The sequence below is a fragment of the Peromyscus maniculatus genome, chromosome 11 (genome assembly GCF_049852395.1).
Source record: "Peromyscus maniculatus bairdii isolate BWxNUB_F1_BW_parent chromosome 11, HU_Pman_BW_mat_3.1, whole genome shotgun sequence".
Classification (NCBI taxonomy): domain Eukaryota; kingdom Metazoa; phylum Chordata; class Mammalia; order Rodentia; family Cricetidae; genus Peromyscus; species Peromyscus maniculatus.
In genome coordinates, this window is record NC_134862.1 from 85,597,695 (window position 1) to 85,620,414 (window position 22,720).

At 41.5% G+C, this 22,720-nt stretch overlaps 1 protein-coding gene across 13 annotated transcripts in view; it reads left to right on the forward strand.

Moving 5' to 3' along the window:
• Positions 1-22,720, forward strand: part of Sdccag8 (SHH signaling and ciliogenesis regulator SDCCAG8) — a 206,096-nt gene that overhangs the window by 37,947 nt on the left and 145,429 nt on the right. For 10 of the 13 annotated variants that reach the window (XR_013043544.1, XR_006062124.2, XR_013043545.1 and 7 more), the window contains exons 10-12: positions 6,101-6,253; positions 13,867-14,001; positions 17,590-17,706. Coding sequence is in view for 6 of the 13 variants with exons in the window: in XM_076548294.1 (XP_076404409.1) it covers positions 6,101-6,253; positions 13,867-14,001; positions 17,590-17,706 (405 nt within the window). In the remaining 7 variants the exon portion in view is untranslated. The remainder of the gene's footprint in view (positions 1-6,100; positions 6,254-13,866; positions 14,002-17,589; positions 17,707-22,720) is intronic. The other 3 variants (XR_006062125.2, XM_076548291.1, XM_076548295.1) reach the window with 1 other exon arrangement.

Here is a 22,720-nt window from a genome sequence, read left to right on the forward strand (position 1 = left end):
CCCACCCTGTGGCTTGGGACACATTAGCTGTCCAGACTTGACGATCAGGCCTCTGCCCCTGCTTTAGTTGGCATCCTCCTCTTGTGGGTCTTCTCTCAGAGGCCCTGTGAACTCCTTTTGGGTCTGGTTTACTAGGCCTTTTTCAGAGTGACTTCCTGGCCCTGCCCCCTACACCGCCTGATCTCTTGGGCTTCATTCTCCTTCCTTCACCTCACGGGACTTTTTCCTGGCACTGCTTGCTTGAGCTGAATTTCCTGCTGCTCCTAGACCTCGTATGAATGATACTCTGCTGGCATCTTCCACACGGCCATGCTTTCCACCTACCAGTCCTTTCAGATTGCTCAGTGATGCCCTCTCGCCTGACCAGCCACTCTAGACTACAGCCTTCAAACATCTTCCGCTTCCCCCACCCCGCCCGTGACTCTCACCCCCATGCTGTTTCTCTGCAGAGTTCCCTGTTCACGGTGCCCTCTGCCCACCTTTCCTCCTCACCTCTGCTGTGCTCTTAGCCATGTGTGTTGTGCAGAGTGTGGCAGTCGCCTCCTGGCTGTGTTCTCAGGGTCCTCCCCGTCCCGTGTGCCCTTTGCATTGCCTTAGGCTTTCTGAGTTGTAAATACCCCACTTAGGGAACTCCCCTGTGGAAGTGTGCTAATTCTCCAGGCTGGCCTTGCAGCTCTGTCAGTCTGGACCTTCTCCAGCTTTCCTCGAGTCATCTTTCACCTCACCCAGACAGCTGAAGAACCTGAATTATAACGGCGTTTTCGTGAGTTCCCTGAGCCAGCACCAACGACTTGGTACTCATCTGTGACATACGTGTTTGTCAGAGGAGGCTCAGTTCAGGTGGCAGTCTTCGCAGAAACTCCCCTGCTTCTTGTTGAATTCACCTCTGATTCCTATGAACACCCCGTTGTTACAAAGTCTCTGGGACTTCCTGTAGCTGTGTGAGAGAGAGGCATTGCATGCTGTGAATCCAGCATTTTCACGGAATTGATGGGAATCAAGGAAATAACTGGTTGTCACGTGGTTGACGTAATGTGATGAAAGTCTAGGAGTTTTTACCTATAGTTCTGATAAGACATATGAATTTTTCTTTTGGGGAGTATTAAAAGATAGCGAGTATGGATATTTTCAATTTGTAACTGCTTTTTAATACAAGCTGGGAGGGGTTTAGCGTCTTAGTTTCTTGGTGTTTGTTGCCATCTAGTGGGCATTGTGTGTATTGCATGGCAGGTAAAAGGCATTGCTTTATTGTACTATTTGTAGTGACTGAAATAACTGCCATGTTTATAAGAAAACAAATACCTGATATGAGAAGACCACAATGTCATTTTCAGGTAATGGTGTGAAACTACTGTCCATCAAATCTCTACTGTTCCACTTTCTAGATCTGTGATTTGAGCAAATTATTTCATGTTTGAAAGCCCTGGTTTTTTTTCACCTAAGTGATAAGAACCATTTAAATTTTCTTAACGGGGTTAATGAAATGATTCTGTGCTAGCCACTTAGGAAGCTTTTAATGCATAGCAAGTGCTCAGTGAAAGGTTGTACTTGGAAGTGTAAGTTATTACACCTGGAGATAATTTTTAGAGAGAAAAAAAAGCGGCAGGGGGTTTGTGGTACTGTGTTGATGAAACTCCAAGAAACAGCTGGCAAAGGTTCAGGCCTCCCACCTGCCCGCCTGCCCGCCTGTCCAAGGAGTACAGTGGCTGGTGAGGTGTGGAGGCACAGGCAGGAAATGAGATGAGCACACTGGAAGTAAGAGAACACTCTAAGGAAGATTTTCTTTAAAACTGGCTAAGTAGATTAAATAAGTATTTGTTTTATTTAAAAAAAAAACTCCATTATTCTGTGTCTTGGATTGTGGTAGAATCAAAAAAGCAGGAATAAGAAACTTGGATGTTGTGGAATATTTGTTCAACCAGGCAAAGATGTGTTACATTTGTTTCTGCTACCGAATATTACTTTAACTGTATAAAGATGTGTTACTTTTGTTTATGCTGTATTTGTTTAATTATGTACAGATGTGTTGCATTTGGTTCGACTTGCCTGCCTAAGGCTCCTGATTGGTCTAATAAAAAGCTAGCCAATAGCGAGGCAGGAGAAAGGATAGGCGGGGCTGCCAGGCAGAGAGAATAAACAGGAGAGAAATCTAGGTTGGAGAGGGGAGGAGGGGGAGAGAGAACGAGGGGCACGCCGGGGCAAGAAGCCAGGCAGCTGCCAGCCAGTCAGACACAGAGACAGCAGGAAAGTGAGACATACAGACAGGAAGTAAGGAAGGTAATAAGCCCCAAGGCAAAAGGTAGGTAAAGAAAAGCAGGCTAATTTAATTTAAAAGAGCTAAGCTAGACTGAGCATTCAAAGGAGCTGGTTGGTGGCCCAAAAGAACAAGCCTGGTGCACTTGGAGTGGGAAAAAAATGATCAGAAAAGCATTGATTGAGCACTGGACTCCAGTCACAGGCACGGAGATAATGCTCCTTGCAGCTCATTGCTGCAAAGCAGAAGCAACCATGAATGCCTTTGACAAAGATAGACCACATACAGGACAGTGGCCCCCAGAAGATCATAAGATAGATGACGGGATTCCTATCACCTACTGAAATAGTAGTATTAACAGGTTTGTTTGTGATAGTACTGGGATACGCACGCTTACTGATGCATTAAAATGTGACATATACAGTTATATATTGTAAGTAAGCCTCAGGAATAAAAATCAATGTGTTATTGGTGTCCATGTTTGTTCTATTGTTTATTATTATTTTAGAATGTATCCCTTCTACATATATATATATATATATATCACTGTGAAACAGTGTGTAGTAGTACACCAGCAGTAGCCTCATCCACTTCATAGTCAGAGTGTTTCTTGATTGCTTCAGAGGTAGTCACATGACCTAGAACATTTAGGCTTATGTAAGTGTGAAATTACATAATGATGAATATCTCAGAACATGGTCGCTGATGCATGCTTGTGCAAATAGTCTCAGTGTAGACTTATTGACACAGTTCTGATAAACAAGTATTTATAAATTAAAAGCAATACCTTGTTTTATTCATAAGTAAGAAGCTTAAGAATGTTGATAATAATTTTTAATGGGCTTGTTTCATAAAAATAAATTCATATTCATAAGTTTCAAATTTTATGTTCAATAGCAGTAAACAGTAAATCCTCATAATATCTTAATTTATTATTCATGAGTTTTTCCCTGGGATTTCTAGGAAACTATCCATAACAGTTGGGAAGGGAAATTAAAGATGGCATTAAATAGGTTTCCTGTTTTAAAATTTAGTTGACAGATGTCAGTTTTGTTGTGGAAAATGTTTGACTCCTTTATAATGGTAATATTTACCTTTGGCTTAATAAAACTACAATTATAAATACTAAGTCCAATAAATTATGTTCCAAAATAAATGTTGATAGGGACAGCATGAAATGACTGCAGAGGAAGAATCTTGGGTTGAATTTACTGGCTTGGAAAAGCATAATTCCTCAAATCCTCAAGGCTGGCAGCCATTGTAAGGAAAAGGAGAAGCCACCCACCACACCAGATCCCCCAGGAAAAATGGAGTGCAGGACCCACAGACCTGGTCATCTTAGTGGTGACATAGCCTCTGAGAATTGAGTTTCCTCATGTCAGCTGAGGGTCTTCAAAATTAATACATGAGAGTCCTTGAATTACAAGGAGTAGCATCCTGCAATAGTGTGTAAGTATTTGGGTTAGGAACCCCTCAGCTTCAGGTGAGGTCCAGTGTGAGGGAGACAGTTTTAGATCTCAGGGGTTCCAAGCTCCTGATTTAGGTCCATAGGGTAAAATGATTGCTGCTCAAGCATTAAGACCTGAGTTTGGATCCAACACCTGATCAAAAACCAGATGAGGCAGCGTGCATCTGTACTCTCAATGTGGGGTGGGGTGGGGCAGACAGGGATCTCTGGGCCATGAGAGCCGACCAGTCTGGTTGGTGAGCTCCAGCTTCAGTGGGAGACCCTGTCTCAAAATTTAAGGTAGAGAAGTGGTTGAGGAGGACTCTGGCTTCCATATGCAACATATATGTGTATGTTCACTACACACATGTACACACAACTAAATTTTTTATTTCCAAGTGTTACTAAATCTTACTGCTTTTTTTCATTGTAACCAGGTATAAATGTCAAAAAAAAAAAAAAGGTAAATCAAATGAGAGCTATTTAAAATGTGTGACCATTGGTTACATACCTGGTGATGTCATAACCAGTTTGTCACCTAAGGTTTTCCTCAGCGCTCCTCTTGCTGATGGGCTGGCAGGAGGCAGAAGGCTGTCCACACAGTCGTGGTCAGTACGGTTGCTTATGTGACTTACAGCTCCACTTTGTGCTTTCCACTGGACAGCCTATGGCTTGGCCTTTCCGCCCTGAGGACCATTTCCTCCTGTCCTGCTGACTGGATCCCTCCACCCCTGCTGTTTGGGTTGTGCCTGTTTCTCAGGTGTTCTTGCTCGTCTTATACTTAATGATGTTGCTGCCTACATTGTTGTTCAGTTGGGAATTTTTTTTTGATATATTGATTTTATTTACTCAGACCAGTAATATTCATTATAATAGTAAAAGTTATAGGTTTGTTTGTTTTTACTAGATTGATTAATGGAAAGTAATTTTTACTAACACAATTGTGTTTTGAAGCACAGAATTCAGTAGTTCCTAGTATTTCAGGCTCCAAGGGATTCAGTTATGAAAAAATATACTTCTTCATTTCTTTTACAATCTAGTTTTAAATTTCCTTTGTGAGGCATTCTGCTAGGATTTAGCTTGGCATTAACTCTGTTGGAGAACTTTTTAAAATCAGAATTATTATTTGTTTTGGCTAACCAGACACATTTGAAATTGGCTGTCATACTTTAGGATAGCAGAGACTTTCCAAAATAAAGAACTACAGGTGAATCTCTTCTAGATGGAGGAAGGAGGGTTCACAGATCCTAGATATTTTCTGTCTATAGTTAGTTTTTAGCAAAGAGCAGTATAACTGTGCATAAAGTCTAACAATGTGCATGGAGACTATTCCCTGTAATCAGAGGCTTTTCTCTGCCCCACCCCGTCCAGCAGTCACTTCCCAAATTATTACTCAGAGGCTTTTATTATAAATGCTTAGCCAGTAGCTCAGGCTTATTACTAACTAGCTCTTACGTTTAAATTAACCCATAATTCTTGCCTATGTTTAGCCACATGGCTTGGTACTTTTTCTTAGTATGGCATTTTCATCTTGCTTCCTCTGTATCAGGCTGGAGACTCCTTAACTCCACCCTCCTTCCCATCATCCTCAGTTTGGCTTTCCTGCTTAACTTCCTGCCTAGCTACCAGCCGATCAGCATTTTATTAAACCAATTCAAGTGACAAATCTTTACAGTGTACAAGAGGATTATTCTACAGCAATTTCCATTTCCATTATCAATCAATGTGACTGTCCAACCTATAATCATATAGCTTGTGAGCTTTGTGAGACCTGGGTTGGGCTAGTGTTATCATAAGACTGAGATACCATAGCAGCTTAATTAGGTTGAGGTATTTTTATTGTAATTTGAAGTTCCATTTCATTGTTGGACATTATAGATAATGGCCAAAGGAAGGGAGAGAGTTTTTGTTTTCTGGAAACATAATGGTTGATTTTGATCAAAGGAAAATTGTGATTTTTTTTCAATTATGAACTTTTATTGCTGTTGCAAGATATCCATTCTGATGACAGCAGATAGTAAGCTTGTGCTTGAGGGAGTGAACTAAATCATAGTTGTATTAAGGAAGCTTTATTAATAGAGTATTAATAGATGTCTATGGCTAATAAAATACAGTATTCAACATCTGCTTTAAATTTTTCTATTTGTCATTTAAAGAATTAAGATACTTTTAATGACAAAGAAGTAGCTCATAGCCTCGGCTGTGAAATGGAAACCTGTGAGCTAGTGTGACGGGGTGGCGTGCTGCTATGGCAGTCAGTGGTGTGGGCAAACACTCACCCGAGTGGGCTGCAGAGAGGGTCTAACTGTCTTAACTAAAAGCACTCCAGTGTGATTGTCTCATCTCTCCCTGGTGCATTTTCTCACTCCTGAGGTCCTTCTCATGCTCTTATCTGGCAGGCTTTGATCCAGTGTGAGCAGCTGAAGAGTGAGCTGGAGAGGCAGACAGAAAGACTGGAAAAGGAACTTGCCTCTCAGCAAGAGAAACGGGCTCTGGAGAAGGAGATGATAAAGAAAGAAGTAGCCAAGGAGAGGGAGGATGCTGAGTCTAAGGTACCGTGCAGACACTTTCCCATGGCTGTGAGGACGCATCTGAGGGGAAGGGCTGGCTTTGGCTCACAGTGTCAGTCACAGGAAGGCAGCGCAGAGCTCCTTGCAGTGGGGGTGTGCACACCTGCGTCTCACGCCAGCTCTCCTGGAGCCTTCTGCAGGCCTCCTGTGCATCTCTGACCTTTGCAGCCTCAGCAGCAGAATTGGAGGCTCTGGGGATGCAGTCACGGAGCCGATGCTGCTGTCTCCTAAAGTACAGGCTTCAGGGAAAGGTGACTGACTGCTAAGCAGATGTGTCCATGAGTGAAAGTCTCTCAAGCCTAGACAGTCATAGGAGACTTTTTGTCAGGACGATTTTGAAGTGAGGCCTGGAAAGGTGGAGGAATGGTCAGGGGAAGAATTGAGTTCAGGGGAAGACAGTGTCACGTCCAGGAAGAACACACACCCGCAGGAGCTGAAGCACAGAGCAGGAGCTGAAGCTGTGTGCATGGTTGGGGTTTGGAGCCTCCGGGCAGCAGGGCCGAGGGACTTAGGAGGAACGGTGGATTCTGAAGTGTGGAGAAGTATATAGGGAATAAATCACCCGTGCTCTTAAAATCCACATGAGTATTAGACATTTCATCCAAATGTGACATTGAACCACTGAATGGCTTTAATTGGACAGTGTTGTAATGATATGAATATGTGAGGAAAATCACCTTGTTAATAAATTGGAATTGTGTGCCAGGAGATCAGGTTGAGGTTAGGTTTGGCATCTTGGATCCAGGAGATCACTAGGAGTTAGTTATGGCATCCTGGGGACAATGATAGCATCTTGGATCCAGGAGATCACTAGGAGTTAGTTCTGGCATCCTGGGGACAATGATAGCATCATGGTTCCAGGATCACTGGGAGTTAGTTATGGCAACCAGGGGCAGTGATAGCATCATGGTCCCAGCTTTTCAGAAATGTTTCAGGTCATGCTTATTCTCCTCAAGTTCCCTCACTCTCAGCAGAGAAACTTAGTAAAGAGAATTGAAGCCAGTGGGTGGCAACCAGTTAAACTATTCGCCTCCCGTGCTGTCTCTCTCCTTTGCCCTTTCCCACCTCACGGAGCCCCTCCTGGTCATTGTCTAGGCTCTTCTGATCTTCATCTCCTTCCCATCACCTTCCTCGTCGCCCTGATGGCACTTGCAGCCCCTGTGGCGTCTTCACCACCATCCTCAACTCACTTGTTCCTTAAGCCACAGCTGGCCTGATCTTTCTGTGGCTCACAGCTCAGTGTGCCAGTTTCTTACTTGAAAAGCCTTGTCTCCCTGCAGCCTCAGATAAACCAGGATCCTTTAGCAAAACATAGAATCACCATCATTTTTCCCCTCTGGCTCTTCAGTCCCATCCCCTTCTTTTCTTCCTTGTGTTCCTATCCTACCACACTGACCTCCCTGCCCTCCTCCAGCCATTCAGACAGACCGATCTACCCTGTTTGTTAGGTTTGGTTGCTTTTGGTTTTTGTTTGTTTGTTTTTGTTTTTCAAGACAGGGTTTCTCTGTGTAGCCTTGGCTGTTCTGGAACTCACTCTGTAGAACAGACTCAGAGATCCACCTGCCTCCCAAATTCTGAGATTAATGGCGTGTGCCACCACCTCCTGGCTGGTTTTATTTAAGATTTTGAGTGTGCTTCACCTCTTAGCCAGAGGAGTCTTTCTTTGTTCTTGTTGGTCTCTTAGAGGTCTTGAAACAGGCTCCATCAGAGCCTCCCAAAGCAAGCCCAGCTTCTGCTCTATGGGGTCTCCTAATTCAGTTGATTGCAAATTCTTGTGGATTGTTGCCTTCTCTGACTTTCTGTGAGTCTCTGCATGTATGAACTAACATCCTCATTGCTTAGCACGTTAGCTTATGTGCAAATAGATATTTATGAATGAAGTACAAATAACGTACAAGGAAGGCAGAGAAGGCCCCGTGGCACTGGGAAGGCAGGGCTAAGGCCGAGGTCAGACCTGATCCCTTCCTGCAAGCGATCCTGGCAAGCCCTGTGGGAAAGGTGCTAGTTAGCTGCGTTCCAAAGAATAGGTAGGGTTTAGAATCCTAGCAGCTGAGGAAGGAAGAGGCCTCTGTTCAGCCTGAGGAAGGCATGGAGGGAGGTAGTTTTGAATTGGCTATTGTGTGTGTGTGTGAGAAAATAGAATCAATCACACACACAAACAGCTATTGCTCACACCTAGAGTATTTTTATTTGGGAAGGGGGTTGTTTAATGGAAACCATTTGACTCAGTAGCTTCACAATAGGAAACACTTGGATGAGAATTTTGAAAAGGAAGGAAAAAAGAGCAATAAATTGTGCCTGGAGGTATGCCAGGTGCATTTGTATAAGACTCTGCCCCTGGTGGGCACTTCCTGGGGAAAGGTGTCAGCCAACGCAGACCTGTCACCAGTAGAGTGAGCTCTGGCAGACGTTTGAGCTCAGGTCTGGTCCTGAGGACAAGTACAGATGTGAGAGTAAGGGGCAGCCAATCCTAGCACCCGGGGGTTCTTGTTAGGGAGAACTGCTTCAGAGAAAAAAGATGTGGGAGTAAGTCCAGTTGGCCCAAAGGCCCTCTGGGACTTTGTCTAATCTTCGGGGTGACGAATGCATCAAGCACTCGACAGGATCAAATGTGATGACACTTTGAAAATGTCGTAATTCTTTTTTTTTTAAAGATTTATTTATTATGTATACAATGTTCTGCCTGCATGTATGTCTACAGGCCAGAAGAGGGCACCAGATCTCATTATAGATGGTTGTGAGCCACCATGTGGTTGCTGGGAATTGAATTCAGGACCTTTGGAAGAGCAGTCAGTGCTCTTAACCTCTGAGCACAGGCCTTTAATCCCAGCACTCAGGAGGCAGAGCCAGGAGGATCTCTGTGAGTTCGAGGCCAGCCTGGGCTACCAAGTGAGTTCCAGGAAAGGCGCAAAGCTACACAGAGAAACCCTGTCTCGAAAAATAAAAAAAAAGAAAGAAAGAAAGAAAGAAAGAAAACAATTTCATAAACTTGTAATTCTTTTCTTATGGTGGGCATTGGGTAAAACTGAGCCTGTACCTATTATCATTTTTATTTTAGGGAATGAGCAGTGTGAGAGTATGCTCCTGGACAGCTTTCTTGTACCCGTGTGTCAGTATAGACAGATAGGCTTGAATACAAACTCTATCTGTACCTTTTATGTGTTATTGTGAATGAACTTGGGCAAGTAGCTTAGTTTTCTTAATCTCATTTCAGGGGACCTGAAAAATTAATCCAAGTAATCCAATTTCCATTATTCCGAATCCGATGGATTTCTTTCTCTAAAGGGACTAAAATGCACACACATGTGCAACACTAGGAAAGTACCTCGTTTCCCATATCGCTGAAGTTTCTGCATGATCAGCTTAGGTAGTTGTAATGGAGATGCCTCAGACACAGGTACCAGGATTTTACTCATGAGTGCACACATGTGCTACGAGCTAACAAGCATGCCTCACTGTCCCTCCTGGCCATGTCCTTGCCTCCTCCTCTGCATCTCCTTCCCTATTGTAGCATGAATCTTAAAGGTTCTTATTAATAAAATCAAACCTGAGGCCAGTTATTGGGGTGAATGCTGGAAGATCAGAGAAGCAGAACAAGCCACAGCTTCCTCGCCTTACCAGTTCCTCAGCTGATCCTGTTTTCTCAGACTGGAAGAAGCCTCTGAGTCCTCATCCAAATGGATCTCAGCTGAACTGCTTCTCGAAAGCCTAAAAGCTTAACCAGCCTAGTTCCTGGTCTTCATGCCGTATATACCTTTCTGCTTTCTGCCATCACTCCCTGGGATTAAAGGCGTGAGACACCATGCCTGGCTGTTTCCAATGTGGCCTTGAACTCAGAGATCCAGATGATCTCTGCCTCTGGAATGCTAGGATTAAAGGCGTGAGTGCCACCATTTTCTAGCCTCTGTATCTAGTGGCTGTTCTGTTCTCTGACCTCAGATAAGTTTATTAGGGTGCACAATATTTTGGGGAACACAATACCACCACACCCTCTCCTGCAAGAGACTTTGCAGTTTTCCTCTTGTTCTCGGTCCTCTACAATTTCACAAGCAGATTTGAAATACATGCCCAGGATAAAAACTTACCAACGCAAAGTATCGAGTGAGGTATTTATTGAAACAAAACTAGAAGAGAGTCTCCTCATTGCATTTTTAAATAGTATAATCCATGCGTATATAGTGTGCATAGATACACAGAAAGGAGGCATTGTCAGTGCATCCGACTGTAGCTGTGGAGTCAGAAAGAAAAAATTCGCTTTTCAAAGCTGCTTTCTGGGGCAGGGGGATGGCTTGGTTGGTAAAATGCTTGCTGCAGGAGCCTGAGTCTGGACCCCGGCCCCCACGTGATGAAGCTCTGTGGCTGTGTGCGCCTGCAGTCTCAGTGCTGGGGGCTGCAGACAAAGGGTCCCTGGGGCTCGGTGGCCAGTGGAGCTGAGTCTGTGAGTCCAGGTTCAGCGAGAGACTCTGCCTCAAAAAATAAGGTACGTAGTGAATGAAGGAGACACCGGGGCTGACCTCTGACCTCAGCATGAATGTGCACCCATGTATTTCCATACCCACATGCACATGTACACATGCACACACACACACACACACACACACACACACACACACACACACACACACAGAGCCAAGCTTTGGAATACAGTCTAATAGGGACAGTGACAAATTACTCGTTACCCTGTGAGTCTTAGGTTGGTGAAGTTAGTGCAGAAGCAGGTGCTCTTGGTTTCCTAACAGGAGGGCCACTCAAGAGACTTACTCACCAGCCTTCTCCCCCACCTCCATTTGTGTGGGAAGCTCTGGGAGAACAGGTGTCTCTGCCTACCTGCCCATGTTTGCATCACCCCCATGAAGATTACCTGCTGTGAGTTTGTCTCTTGCTTTCAGCAGTGGTCCTGGTGTGCTCTGAGCCGCTCTGGTCTGTTAGCTCAGTCCATCATTCATCATATGCTTATTTGACCCCCCACAGCACACACGTTTTCTTAGTTGGTTCCCTTGACAGTAGCCCATTGCCAGAATCCTTACTTTCTTGTCTCTTTTCTGCCACTTCATGCAATATGCAATGTCCTGGAAACCGCTTTGCCGAAATTTCTATCAAGCTTTCCCAGCCTAGGTGTCCTTGTCTCTTCCTTGCCACTGTCAAAGTTTAAAGGACTTACCTGACGTCAGTGCCTTGGACATCCAGCAGTGCTGCAGCTGTCTGTGTTACCTCTGGCTCTGCAGCAGATGTGGATGGAGAAGCTCCTGCAGGCTGACGCTGACTTCCAGATGGTGGGCGTGGGGGAGAAGACTGAGAGACAACAGGAGGGAAGGCCTCAGGAAGCTGGTGACAGGAGGGAGCAGACAGGGATGGGCAGAGGATCTAAGTGATGGGTGCTGGAGGGAGGGAGTCTAAGGAGGGAGGACTTGGTATATGCCTTGTGATAGAAACTGACACAGAATGTACAGTTAGCAAAATAGATATCTGCACATTTGCTTGAAACACAGCATTCTCAATATGTTTACCAGATTTATCTCCACATAAATATGTAATATATTAGTTTTAATAGCTTGTCACTAAAATTTACTGCTGTTATGTGGGTCCAGGAGACCTATAATTACAGGTTGACGATATGGATAATCATGAATTTGAGTTCTTAAACTAAGGAAATTAAATTGATACTTGATTTGCTCTGTTTATTTTTCTTTGACCTTTAATTATTGGTGCAGATTATAATATGCATAAAGATACTTTGTAGTTTGGTATTAGCAAAGCTATGTGCAAATTAAGTTTTGGGGCAGTCTTTTAATGTCCAGGACATGTAAATAACTGTAAGTCAAATATCAGAAAAGTCAATTAGTTGATCATTCTAAATTACAACGTATCTATAGGACTCATTGTTTGCATGTGCGTTGAGTGTGCTATTTATATAATCAAATGCAGGCACCTGACATCATTTTATCGCTGTAAAGCTCTTCACTTACTCTTCACTTTTGTTCAATATTGACAACTTAGGAGAGTTTTTATAACACACAATAATGGGTTTCACCCGGATGTTTTCATGCATGCATGTAATATATCTTGATCATATTCATCTTCCCATTCCAGTTACTGTCTCTTGTTCCCCTGGCCTCTTGTTTGTTTTTTGCATGTATGAACCAGTGAGTTTAATTAGACTTACTTGGTTTTGTTTGGTTGAGTTTCCTTATTTTACTTTATGCTCATTGGTGTTTTGCCTGCATGTATGTTTGTGTGAGGGTGTCAGAAGCCCAGGAACTGGAGTGGCAGACAGACGTGAACTTCCATGTGGGTGCTGGGAATTGAACCCAGGTCCTCTGGGAGAGCAGCCAGTGCTCTTAACCACTGAGCCATCTCTTCCGCCTCGTATAAGCTTATTTGTATGACAAAATTTTAGTTAGCTGTTCAATTATAGAACATTGTAACACATATCAGGGACTGTGGTAGAATTGAAGCGTCGTCGTTTCTTTAGCAGATAAAGTAGATATCCCCATACACTTTGTTCTGGGTTAGGGTAACATTCCTTCATTCTTAGTAGCTTGAACTAAGAAGTTAGCACAGCAAAGTTTGAATCACTGAAACAACACAACCATGAAGTCTAAGGACTAGGAAGCATTTTCAGTCCTGAGGAGAGAGGAGTAAGACCCGATGCTACCTGCAGACTCCCTCAGAAAAGCGTTCATCCTAATTATTCATCCATGCACTCATGGACCATTTGGTGCCTTTTAATGAACATGCCCTTGAGGAACTTCAAGTAACAAAACAAAACAAAAACCAAACCAAACCGACAGCTAGAAACAATGAAACGGTATAATTAAGTACCATGCCAGTGGTACACAGAGGTAGAGTGTGGTGAGGTGTCCACTCTGAAGGTGCTGTAGGATTATTACATGCCAGAGTAACTCTCAGAGTATTAAACAAGCAGGATGGCATGGGCAGACCGTGAGAATGGAAGCAGGTGCAGAGAGCAGGTGGAAGTGTTCCCAGGCACAGCAGCTGATTCGCAGCCCTGGAGTGTTCTCTGCTGGGAACTGGAAGTCAAGGAGGGCTTCCTGGAAGCCAGGAGATGGTTGCACATCCAGTTCTTGACAGGACTGAGGAGCTGTAAATAATGGGAGGGTAAGTGGGACTTGCCAGGAGAGAAACTACAGAGAGCCACTGTGTTGATTTGGGGAAGGGAAGCTCCTCTCTCTATATCTCTCTCCATCTCCTCTCTTTAAATTATCCTCTCTAATGTTTAATGTCCATGTGGGAAAGCACCTAAGAGATGCCCAGTTCCCCCACCCACTTTGAAATGTCTCCATTTCAGTCTGTTCCGTACCATATCATCTTTGCTATCTCAGGGTTCCAACCAACCTTTACACTTTATCATCTTATGCCTTTTCACAATAAGTTAGAGAGTCCAGGGAGTGAATAGGAGTGGTGGAGGTATTTCAGGGGATGAGGCGAGTTGAGGATGTAGAGAAGTGGACATATCCAACCCACAGAGAAATAATGTAGAGCCCAGTAGCTGTGCAGACACTGAACTATTGAAGTGACTTTTTAATATTCATATTTTCAAATACCATTGCTGAATTTTTTGTTTCCTCTTATAGATGTTGATCCTGTCTCAGAATATTGCCAAGCTGGAGGCCCAGGTAGAAACGATTACAAGGGAGAAAATTTCAGCTGTCAGTCAACTAGAGGAAATTCAGAACCAGCTTGCTTCTCAGGAAGTGGATGTCACAAAGGTCTGAACTTTTGGTTTAATAATTGCTTAAGTACATATTTTCTTTGAAAATAGTTTTGTTTAAATTTATTTATTATTTGTGTGTGTGTGTGTGTGTGTGTGTGTGTGTGTGTGTGTGTGTGTGTGTGTAGGCACACACATGCCATGGTGCTCCTATGGAGGTCAGAGTTAGTTTTCTCTCTACTATGGGCTCTCCCTCTGGTTTTCAGATACTGTCTGAGCCATCTCATCCACTTTGAAACCATTTTTATTAATATCCAAAGCTCCTGGTGTGGTCAGGAAGAAGTTCGGAATAAAAAAAGTTTTATTTCAAGAATAATAAAGGTCAACTTAATAAGTCTATCCCCCCTCCGTGGTACTGCAAATCCAAAGATAATTTGTACCAAATAATTGACAAAGACAGACTTGTGAATGGGAATTATATTGCTTTAACTGTTGAATCCCTAACAAAACTTAGCTTTCTGAGTTAGTTAACTAGTAGTGATTGTTTTTCCTCAGACAGTGTGAGGTTGGCCATCCCAGTAACAGTTTAAGATATTCTGAAAGGGATGTTTGATATAAAACGTTTCTATCTCTCACATCTATTTTAGATCTGCTTCTAAAACCAATGGTTTAGATTAAATTCTTAGTTAAATCTTAAGTTTAGCATAAATTCCTATTTTATTGATACTTAAGTTACACATTTAAAAACTACAGCATTTGTTCTCTGGGTCTCACTAGTCAGTGAAGTGAGAACTAAAACATTTAATGGTTTTAACTAACTTTAGAATGCTACTTATCTGCATTTCAAGTAAATCACTTGACTAGTAAGAAACTGAATATTGGAATAGGTAATATATAAATTAAATCAATTCATTCTTTACCACTAAATTTACAGATAATTTTATAACATGATAACCAATACTGACACATTTTATTCCATTGTTGCTTTATAATTAATCAGAATTATTTTAGCTTATACATTAATTTATACATACCACATACAAAAAGAGCTATTTCCCTTTTCCCTTTCTAATTCTCCACTTCCTAACATTCATGCTTGATGATGGAGATCTAAGAAGCTCCTGTTTGCTGGCATACCTCTGTGTCTGTCTGGAGATGAGATGGAAGTGAGATCTGCCAAGGAATCGAGGAATAGGTGAAATCCGTGGTACTGCTTTGCGGTTCATTACAGGATACACCTTTTTATGAAGTATCATGATGTAATGAATGAGTTCTTGGCCCTACAACTCTCCAAAAGGACTCAAACATCAGAGAGTGACACATTAGACTAAGTGACTTTGAAATAGTCTCCAACCCTGAGAGAATAATTCTGGCTCAGTATAATGTCTTGACTTGTTTTAGAAGAAGTCTCAGTGTTGTGGATGAATACAGTAAGCAATGAGCTGAAAGGACCAAGAAAGTGAGAGTTAAAATTATAGAATCAAATGATCATTTAGAAGACTAGACTCAGACATTCGTTATCCAGTACACGTAGATAGATGTCATTGCTAATCACAGTTGAGAACTGTTATTTTCTAATGTTAGAAATTTGAGAGTTTTTCACTTAATTCGTAGACCTACCTAAGCCAAACAGTTTGGAATGAGAGATTTTTCTGTAACTCTTCATTTTTATTTAGTATTTTCAGTTTAGAATTTTTTCTTTTTCATTTATTTTTCAGGGAGGGGGTGTCAAGACAGGGTTTCTCTGTGTAACAGCCCTCCCTGGCTGTCCTGGAACTTGCTTTGTAGACCAGGTTGGCCTTAAACTCACAGAGATCCTCCTGCCTCTGCTTCCGAGTGCTGGGATTAAAGGTGTGTGTTACCACTACCCAGCTCAGTTTATAATTTTTTGAATGAAAGAATCAACTCTCATGCATTGAAGATTGATGTGTATGTGCGTGTGTGCGTGCATGTGTGTGTGCGTGCATGTGTGTGTGTGTGCATGGGTATGTGTGTGTGTGTGTATGCGTGTGTCATTCTTTCTTGTTCTGCTTTCTCACTGCTCACTACATACCGGTCTTGCTGCAGTGCCTATTGTTTCTAAAGAGCTTTTTATTTGAGCAAAGGAAGTCATGTAGATTTCATACTTTACTATATTTTAATATCTCAAATATGATGGAACTAATTTTTGAAGCTTCTAAAGCCATCATTTTTGAAGAAATGCCAAATTGAAAAGTTGCAGGCAAGAATAACCATTAGATAGCATGCAACTGTTAAGACTGCATTGGAATATCAGAAAGAGTTGTAATTTGACTCTACTTTCCATGGGTTCTCAGTTACAGCAAAGGCTTATTAGTTCTTTACCTAGACTTTCCTGGTAATTCTGTTTCTCAAATTTGTTTCTCTATGTGCAGTGACCTGGATTAGAGAAAGAAAAAAGAAAATATTGCATACATGATGTTTTGCAACATTTTAAAGATGTTATATGTATTAATTATCTAATAATATATCATAGTTACTTCATTTGAATGTATGTTTTTCTCTTATATAGAAGGCCACAGTTATAATTGTAGAGCATGCTTAAAGCCAATATATGACTTTTATTGGAAGTTATTTTACAGTGTTTAAGTCATATTGTGTATGATTGATGCTGTCTGTAATGTTTACAGTAAATTCTGGTATTGTATGCCTAAATATCAATAATATAGCTTATTAGCAAAGAAAAATCTTTATAATTTTCCTTAAAAACTTAACTGATGAAGTCTTTAAAGAAATATTTCATAGCTAGGGGTGGTGGTGGCATTCGCCTTTAATCCCAGCACTCAGGAAGCAGAGGCAGGTGGATCTCTGTGTTCAAGACCAGCCTTGTCTACAGCACAAGTTTTAGGACAGCCAGGGCTGTATTTTATAATATAGAGAGGATGTTTGACCATATGTGTGAATAATAACATATTTTAACTGTTCTAATTATGAATTTTAGTATAATTTTAGATGGTAGTGCCTTTTGCTGGTATTTATTTAAAACTTTTTGGATTTTTTGTTTGTTTGTTTGTTTTTCGAGACTGGGTTTCTTTGTGTAACAGCTCTGGCTGCCCTAGACCTTGTTTTTTAGACCAGGCTGGCCTCAAACAGAGATCCACCTGCCTCTGCCTCCCAAGTGCTGGGATTAAAGGTGTGCGCTGTCATGCCCAGCTATTTGAAACTATTTTATATGAAATAATTTTGAAAATTTACTTCAATTTCTTAGTTATGCATTTCATTATTTTATTGTTTTTGATTGTTTGAGAAGGAGAAGTGTGTGTGTGTGTGTGTGTGTGTGTGTGTGTGTGTGTTCACGTGTGCCCTCACTATGGCACTCGGAAGTCAGAAGACAACTTGAAGGGAAGGAGCAGGCTCTCTCCTTCCACATGGCATCCTGGGATTGGGCTCCGGTAATCAAGCATCATTACCTGCTGGTCCTTCTGACTTAACATTTCCTTGTTGCAATTGGGAATGTTAACCTTAGTAATTCCTTGTATTGCCTTCAAGTCTTAAACTGTATTCAAGACTCTTAGAGAAGTCTTGCTGTACTTTATCTGTGTGTCCTCTAGGGGGCACCAAAAGATCTAATTGTCAGCATTGCTCTGCCGATTCCAGAGGCTATTGATCTGTTTTTACACTCTAACAGGTGTGTGGAGAAATGCGCTTTCAGTTGAATAAAACGAAAATGGAGAAGGATGAAGCAGAAAAGGAGCACAGAGAATACAAAGCAAAATCTCAAAAGGATCTTGAAATTAAAGATCAGGTAAGAAAAGACACAAGCACAACTATTAAGATATTAGTAACATGTTTTCTGAAGTTGGTGTGGTTTTATCCCTAAGCTATGTGTTTCTCTGGTATTGTTTCTAACTAATGTAAGGACCCAGTTTATACTATTAAAAGAATTTCATTTATAGTTGCCTGACATGAAGTGGTGAGAATACAACTGCTTGCATATGAAATTCCAATTTGACAGTTCATAAATATACATTTGGATATGTATCTATTACTTAGAAAAGTTTAAAAAATGTTCTAATGCACAGTTTGAACCTAAAATATACGTATATAAAGTTCTTGAAAGATGCCAACTTGCATCCAATTTTAAATGAAAAACTTTAAAATTTGTAAGATGAGATGAGTTGATATGTAAATATGTCAATCAAATTGATTGTTGGCAGAATGGAACCAGTTTTAACTAAGATAGCCATGAATATGTTTGCTCAGGAAGCCTAAATACAGTGAAATTAGAAATGTTAGGGAAAATGCTACTTGCTTCAATTTCAATTTTGAACAGATGTTTTCTGTTAGAACTCTGTTGAGAGTGTATAGATACTCCAGTTTTAATTGACTCTGGAGAAGGCTTCTAAAGAGAAACTTATGGCAGATTGACTCCTGACGCTCTATTTTTATGTTACGTTATAGGTCACTGAAGGTTTGCATTCCTTATAGCCAAGAAAAGCAGTGTATTCTATTAAAATAATAAGACTGAGGTATCAGTATCAATAATTAGAGATGTCCTTACAATTTAGAAGTAAGTGGCTCCAGATAATTTTACAACATATTTCTAATCAAGGCTTTCTATCATATTTTCAACATATTGTCCCTTTCACCCCGTCAGCTGGGATGACAAATGACACAAAGGCAACTGGGGAAAGTGTTAAATAAGAAAGTGAGGATGAAGTTTGTGCAAAAAAAGTCCAACCGTGGCTGAAACCCTTAGGACTAAATTGAAACTCAGACAACTAGAATAAAGTAGTTTTTAAACCACTAGATGCAGACTTTATGATGTGTTCTACATCTTGGGTCTAATATTAATGTGTACAGACTTCATTCATCCAGTTGGGGGCGTCCCTGATAGTGGAATGGAAAGTTCTTTCCATCAAGGAATGAAAGTCTGGGACTTTCCTTTCTGATATCCTACAGGCTTTTTACAGTTATGGTGGCACACCCTGTAACACTAGTCAGTATCTTTGGAACTATTATACAGAACTCTAGAAAAAAACAAAAAGGTGTTTTTGACTAATAGAACAAAGAAGCAAAGAGTTTTGGAATGATTTAAAATTATATTATCATGATTTAAAAAACCCTACGCTAACAAGAGGAGATCACTTGGAAATGAGTAACCTAGTTTAAAAGCACTTTTATTGTCTTGTCTTTGTTTGTTTGTTTGTTTTGTTTTGTTTTTAAAGCTCACTAGCTTCTTTTAAATGTACAAAGGCCAAAGTTGTAAGGAATGATTTTCCTTTGTCACTGTTTCCTGATGTCTGAAATATTAAGTTTCCCTGATGATCCTTAGTGATGCAGTGTAGATGGAGATGTGCCTTTGGGGAGGGCACAGTTGTTGGGAGTAAGCCTGTGGAGGGGCAGGAGGCTGTACTTGGTACCGTTTTTTCCCGGGACAGACTGTGAGGAGATCGTGTAGGTCCTCTCTGTAACAGTTTCCGAAAGCGGTCGCTTCTCATTCCCTGGGTGATTTGGAGCAGCAAAGCAGCGATTGTTCTTTGGTCTTTCAGCCATGACCTGACCTTCTGTCTCTAAGACCGGAGAGCTATTTAGCTTGGCCACCATCTGCACCCAGGAGAGAAATTTACATTTAGCTTTGAAAAGCTGGCCATGGAGAGCATCTATCTGAAATACCTACAATGATATCAAGCATATTTAGTTTTAAAGCCTGATATGTCATACAGTCATCGGAACCAGAAGCCTGTCTCTTGGTTTGCAAACAGGTGTTCCCCATAATATAGTCATTTTATCCATATTTTAGCTAATCTGGCCACTTGATGGGTTTTGAAAGTAGGTGGGAAACTGTGAGATCGGAATGTGGTGAGAACAAGAGCCTCTTTGATGTATACAAAACAGGGCAAATGGTTGACCACCAAAATGATTTTCCTCGTGACCTGAGCCTTGACTCTGGCGTAATTAGAAAGAAAGGTTAGAAGAGGAACAATGGCCGTCTCTTCCGCCCACTTTCTTCTTTCTCTTTGTATTGTGTTAGGACCCATGGGTGAATTATCCTTCCCATCGACTCCTTTGTATCGCTCCAGCTTAGAGAACTGCTGTCAGTCTCGTGGGATGCTTCTGCACAAGAAAAACAAAAGGCATTCGGTGTGGAGATTGGGAAGTTTGTGCCTTGATTTTTTTTTTTTTTTGTAAATATCAGATACACACACACACACCATCATGCGACTTTAAAAGCATATGAAACAAAGGGAATATTATAAGCAATCTATGCACTTCTAGTACTTATGTTCATTATTGTGTCAATGCTGTTCCATAGAGTTCACAATTTTTCTCTTAACTTCACCTTCATTGTTGTATTTTTTCATCTTACCAATATCAATTTCCTCTTTCTCATTGTCTTCCTCTACCTCATCTCCTTTTGCAGAAATATTTAAAACAGATATCAGATATTATATTTATTATTTTACCTACAAATACTTTATTGTATATCCATGAAGGAAAATTTTATATTATATTATCACACTGAGCAATATTAACAATAATTAGCAGCAAGTGTCACTCAGGCAAGGTTTACATTTCCTTATCTCAAAAATGTCTTGTAGTTGGTTTATTCCAAATGCAAGGCAGATGTGTCTTTGTTTATTCAAATGCTAAGGTCCTTCCCTCATGAAACGGAGGTGAAAGGAAAATTTAGTAAGAAACTCACCTGTCTTTATTATCTGTTAAATTTCCCATGGAAAGCTTTGCTTGTGCTCTGTACTTCTAAAACATCTGGTTGCCCTCTACAGAGCTACGCCTTCATCGTCTGCCACACTATGGGAGCACGTAACCACCATGCGGCACTGATTTTCATCACATTCAAGAAGGAGGCCAGAGACTCTGAAATACAAACTACATCATTTCAGAACCCTATATTTAAGATTTAGGAATTTGCAGGAGACCCTGGCATTGTTAGGTTAACTGATCGGAAATGAAAGGTACATTTGGAAATTTTCTTTGTCAATTTTGAATTTAATAGTTGAGTCTCAAAGATGTGCCTGTATAGCCCCTAACCTTTATCAGGGCCAGTGCAAGTAAGAATGCAGGGCCTTTTGTTCAGAAGAGAGAAGCATGATGTTAAAGGTGCTACAGTAAGAAGCTTTCTTTTCTCTTCTCTTTTCTTCTCTTTATTCTTTAGTCTCTTGAATGCCTCCTCCTCTTCTTTCTCCTCTGCTTCCTGCTTCCCGTCATGATAATTTAAATTTGTTATTTAATTTGAAACTATATTTAGCATAAGAATTAAGAGTGGGTGTAGGTCCTCATATGTACCCAATAACTGAGGGTGCATATATACTCCATCAACTTCTAAGTTTTCTTTGTTTATGTGTGTGTGTGTGTGTGTGTGTGTGTGTGTGTGTGTGTGTGTGTTTCTTCATGTGTATGCACATTTGTGTGAAAGCCAGAGTATAACCCCAGATGTCATCCTCGGGAATGCCATCAACTTCCTTTGAGATAGGGTCACTGGTCTGAAGTTCACCAGTGAGTGCTAGCTTGGCTCTCCAGCAAGCTCTAGGGATCATCCTGTCTCTGTTCACCAGTAGGGGGATTACAAATGCCTCCCATGTCTTCCTCTCGCTCCCATATAGAACTCCAGTAGAAAGACATGAGTCCCTTCTCAGAATAGAAGTAAACTGTGGCCCAGTCATCCCATTTGACTCTGGCCATTGTTGCTGAAGCTGGAGTCTGGATGGGGAGATGGTCCAAGAAACCAGAGCAGTTGGGGAAGCTGTTTATTGGTGATCTGAACTTTGAAACCACAGACAATAGCTTCAGAGAACCTTTGAGAAATGGGGCACTTTTTCGGACTCTGTGGTGATGTGAAACCCTCAACAGAAGTCAGTTGGCTTTGGTTTTATGACTGGCTCTTGTGTTGAAGAGGTTGGAGAAGCAATTGTATGCTGGACTACACAAGGTTGATAGGCATGTGGTAGAACTAGAGAGAGCCATTTCTAGAGAGGAGTCTGTAAAGCCTGGTGCCCATTTAATAAAGAAGACATTTTTGTTGGTAGTACTAAAGAAAATACAGAAGAATACAATCTGAAAGACTACTTTGAAAAGTATGGGCGATTGAAACCATCCAAGTTCTGGGAGTGAAGCTGAGTGGGAAAAGGGGGATTAGCTTTGGTGAATTTTGGTAATCATGAGCTACCAACTGTCGATGGGTGTAATTGTGACATGAAAAGGGCTGTTTCTAAACAAAAGATGCAGTCCACTGACCTCAGGTCAGGGAGGTGGGATGACAGCTTTATGGAGGACATTTGAGATGTGGTAGAGGTAATTTTGGTTTTGGTGGAAACTTTGGTGGAAGGGGAGGCTATGGTGGCAGAGGTAGTTTTGGAGGTTGATTTAATGCATTTAGAGGTGATGGTGACAGCTATGGTAGTGGTCCTGGTTATAGTAATAGAGGAGACTATGGTGATGGCGGACCAGGATATGGAAACCAAGGTGGTGGATGCAGTAGTGGAGGAAGAGGATATGATGGCTACTATGATGAAGGAGGAAATTTTGGTGGAGATAACTGTGATGGTGGGAAGTACAAAGGTTTTGAAAATTATGGTGAACAACAGCAATCAAATTAGGAATCCATGAAGGTGGGCAGTGTTGGTGAAGGCCACTCAGGCAATCCCTATGGTGATGTCAGGCTGTGGACCTGGTGGAGGAAGTGGTGGATCTGGTGGATCTGGTAGCAGAAGGCTTAGCAAACAGCAGAAAAGGGCTCCAGTTCTCAGAGAAAGGAGGAGAAGTTGTCAGGGGAGCAACAGGTTACTCTGTGACAGTCG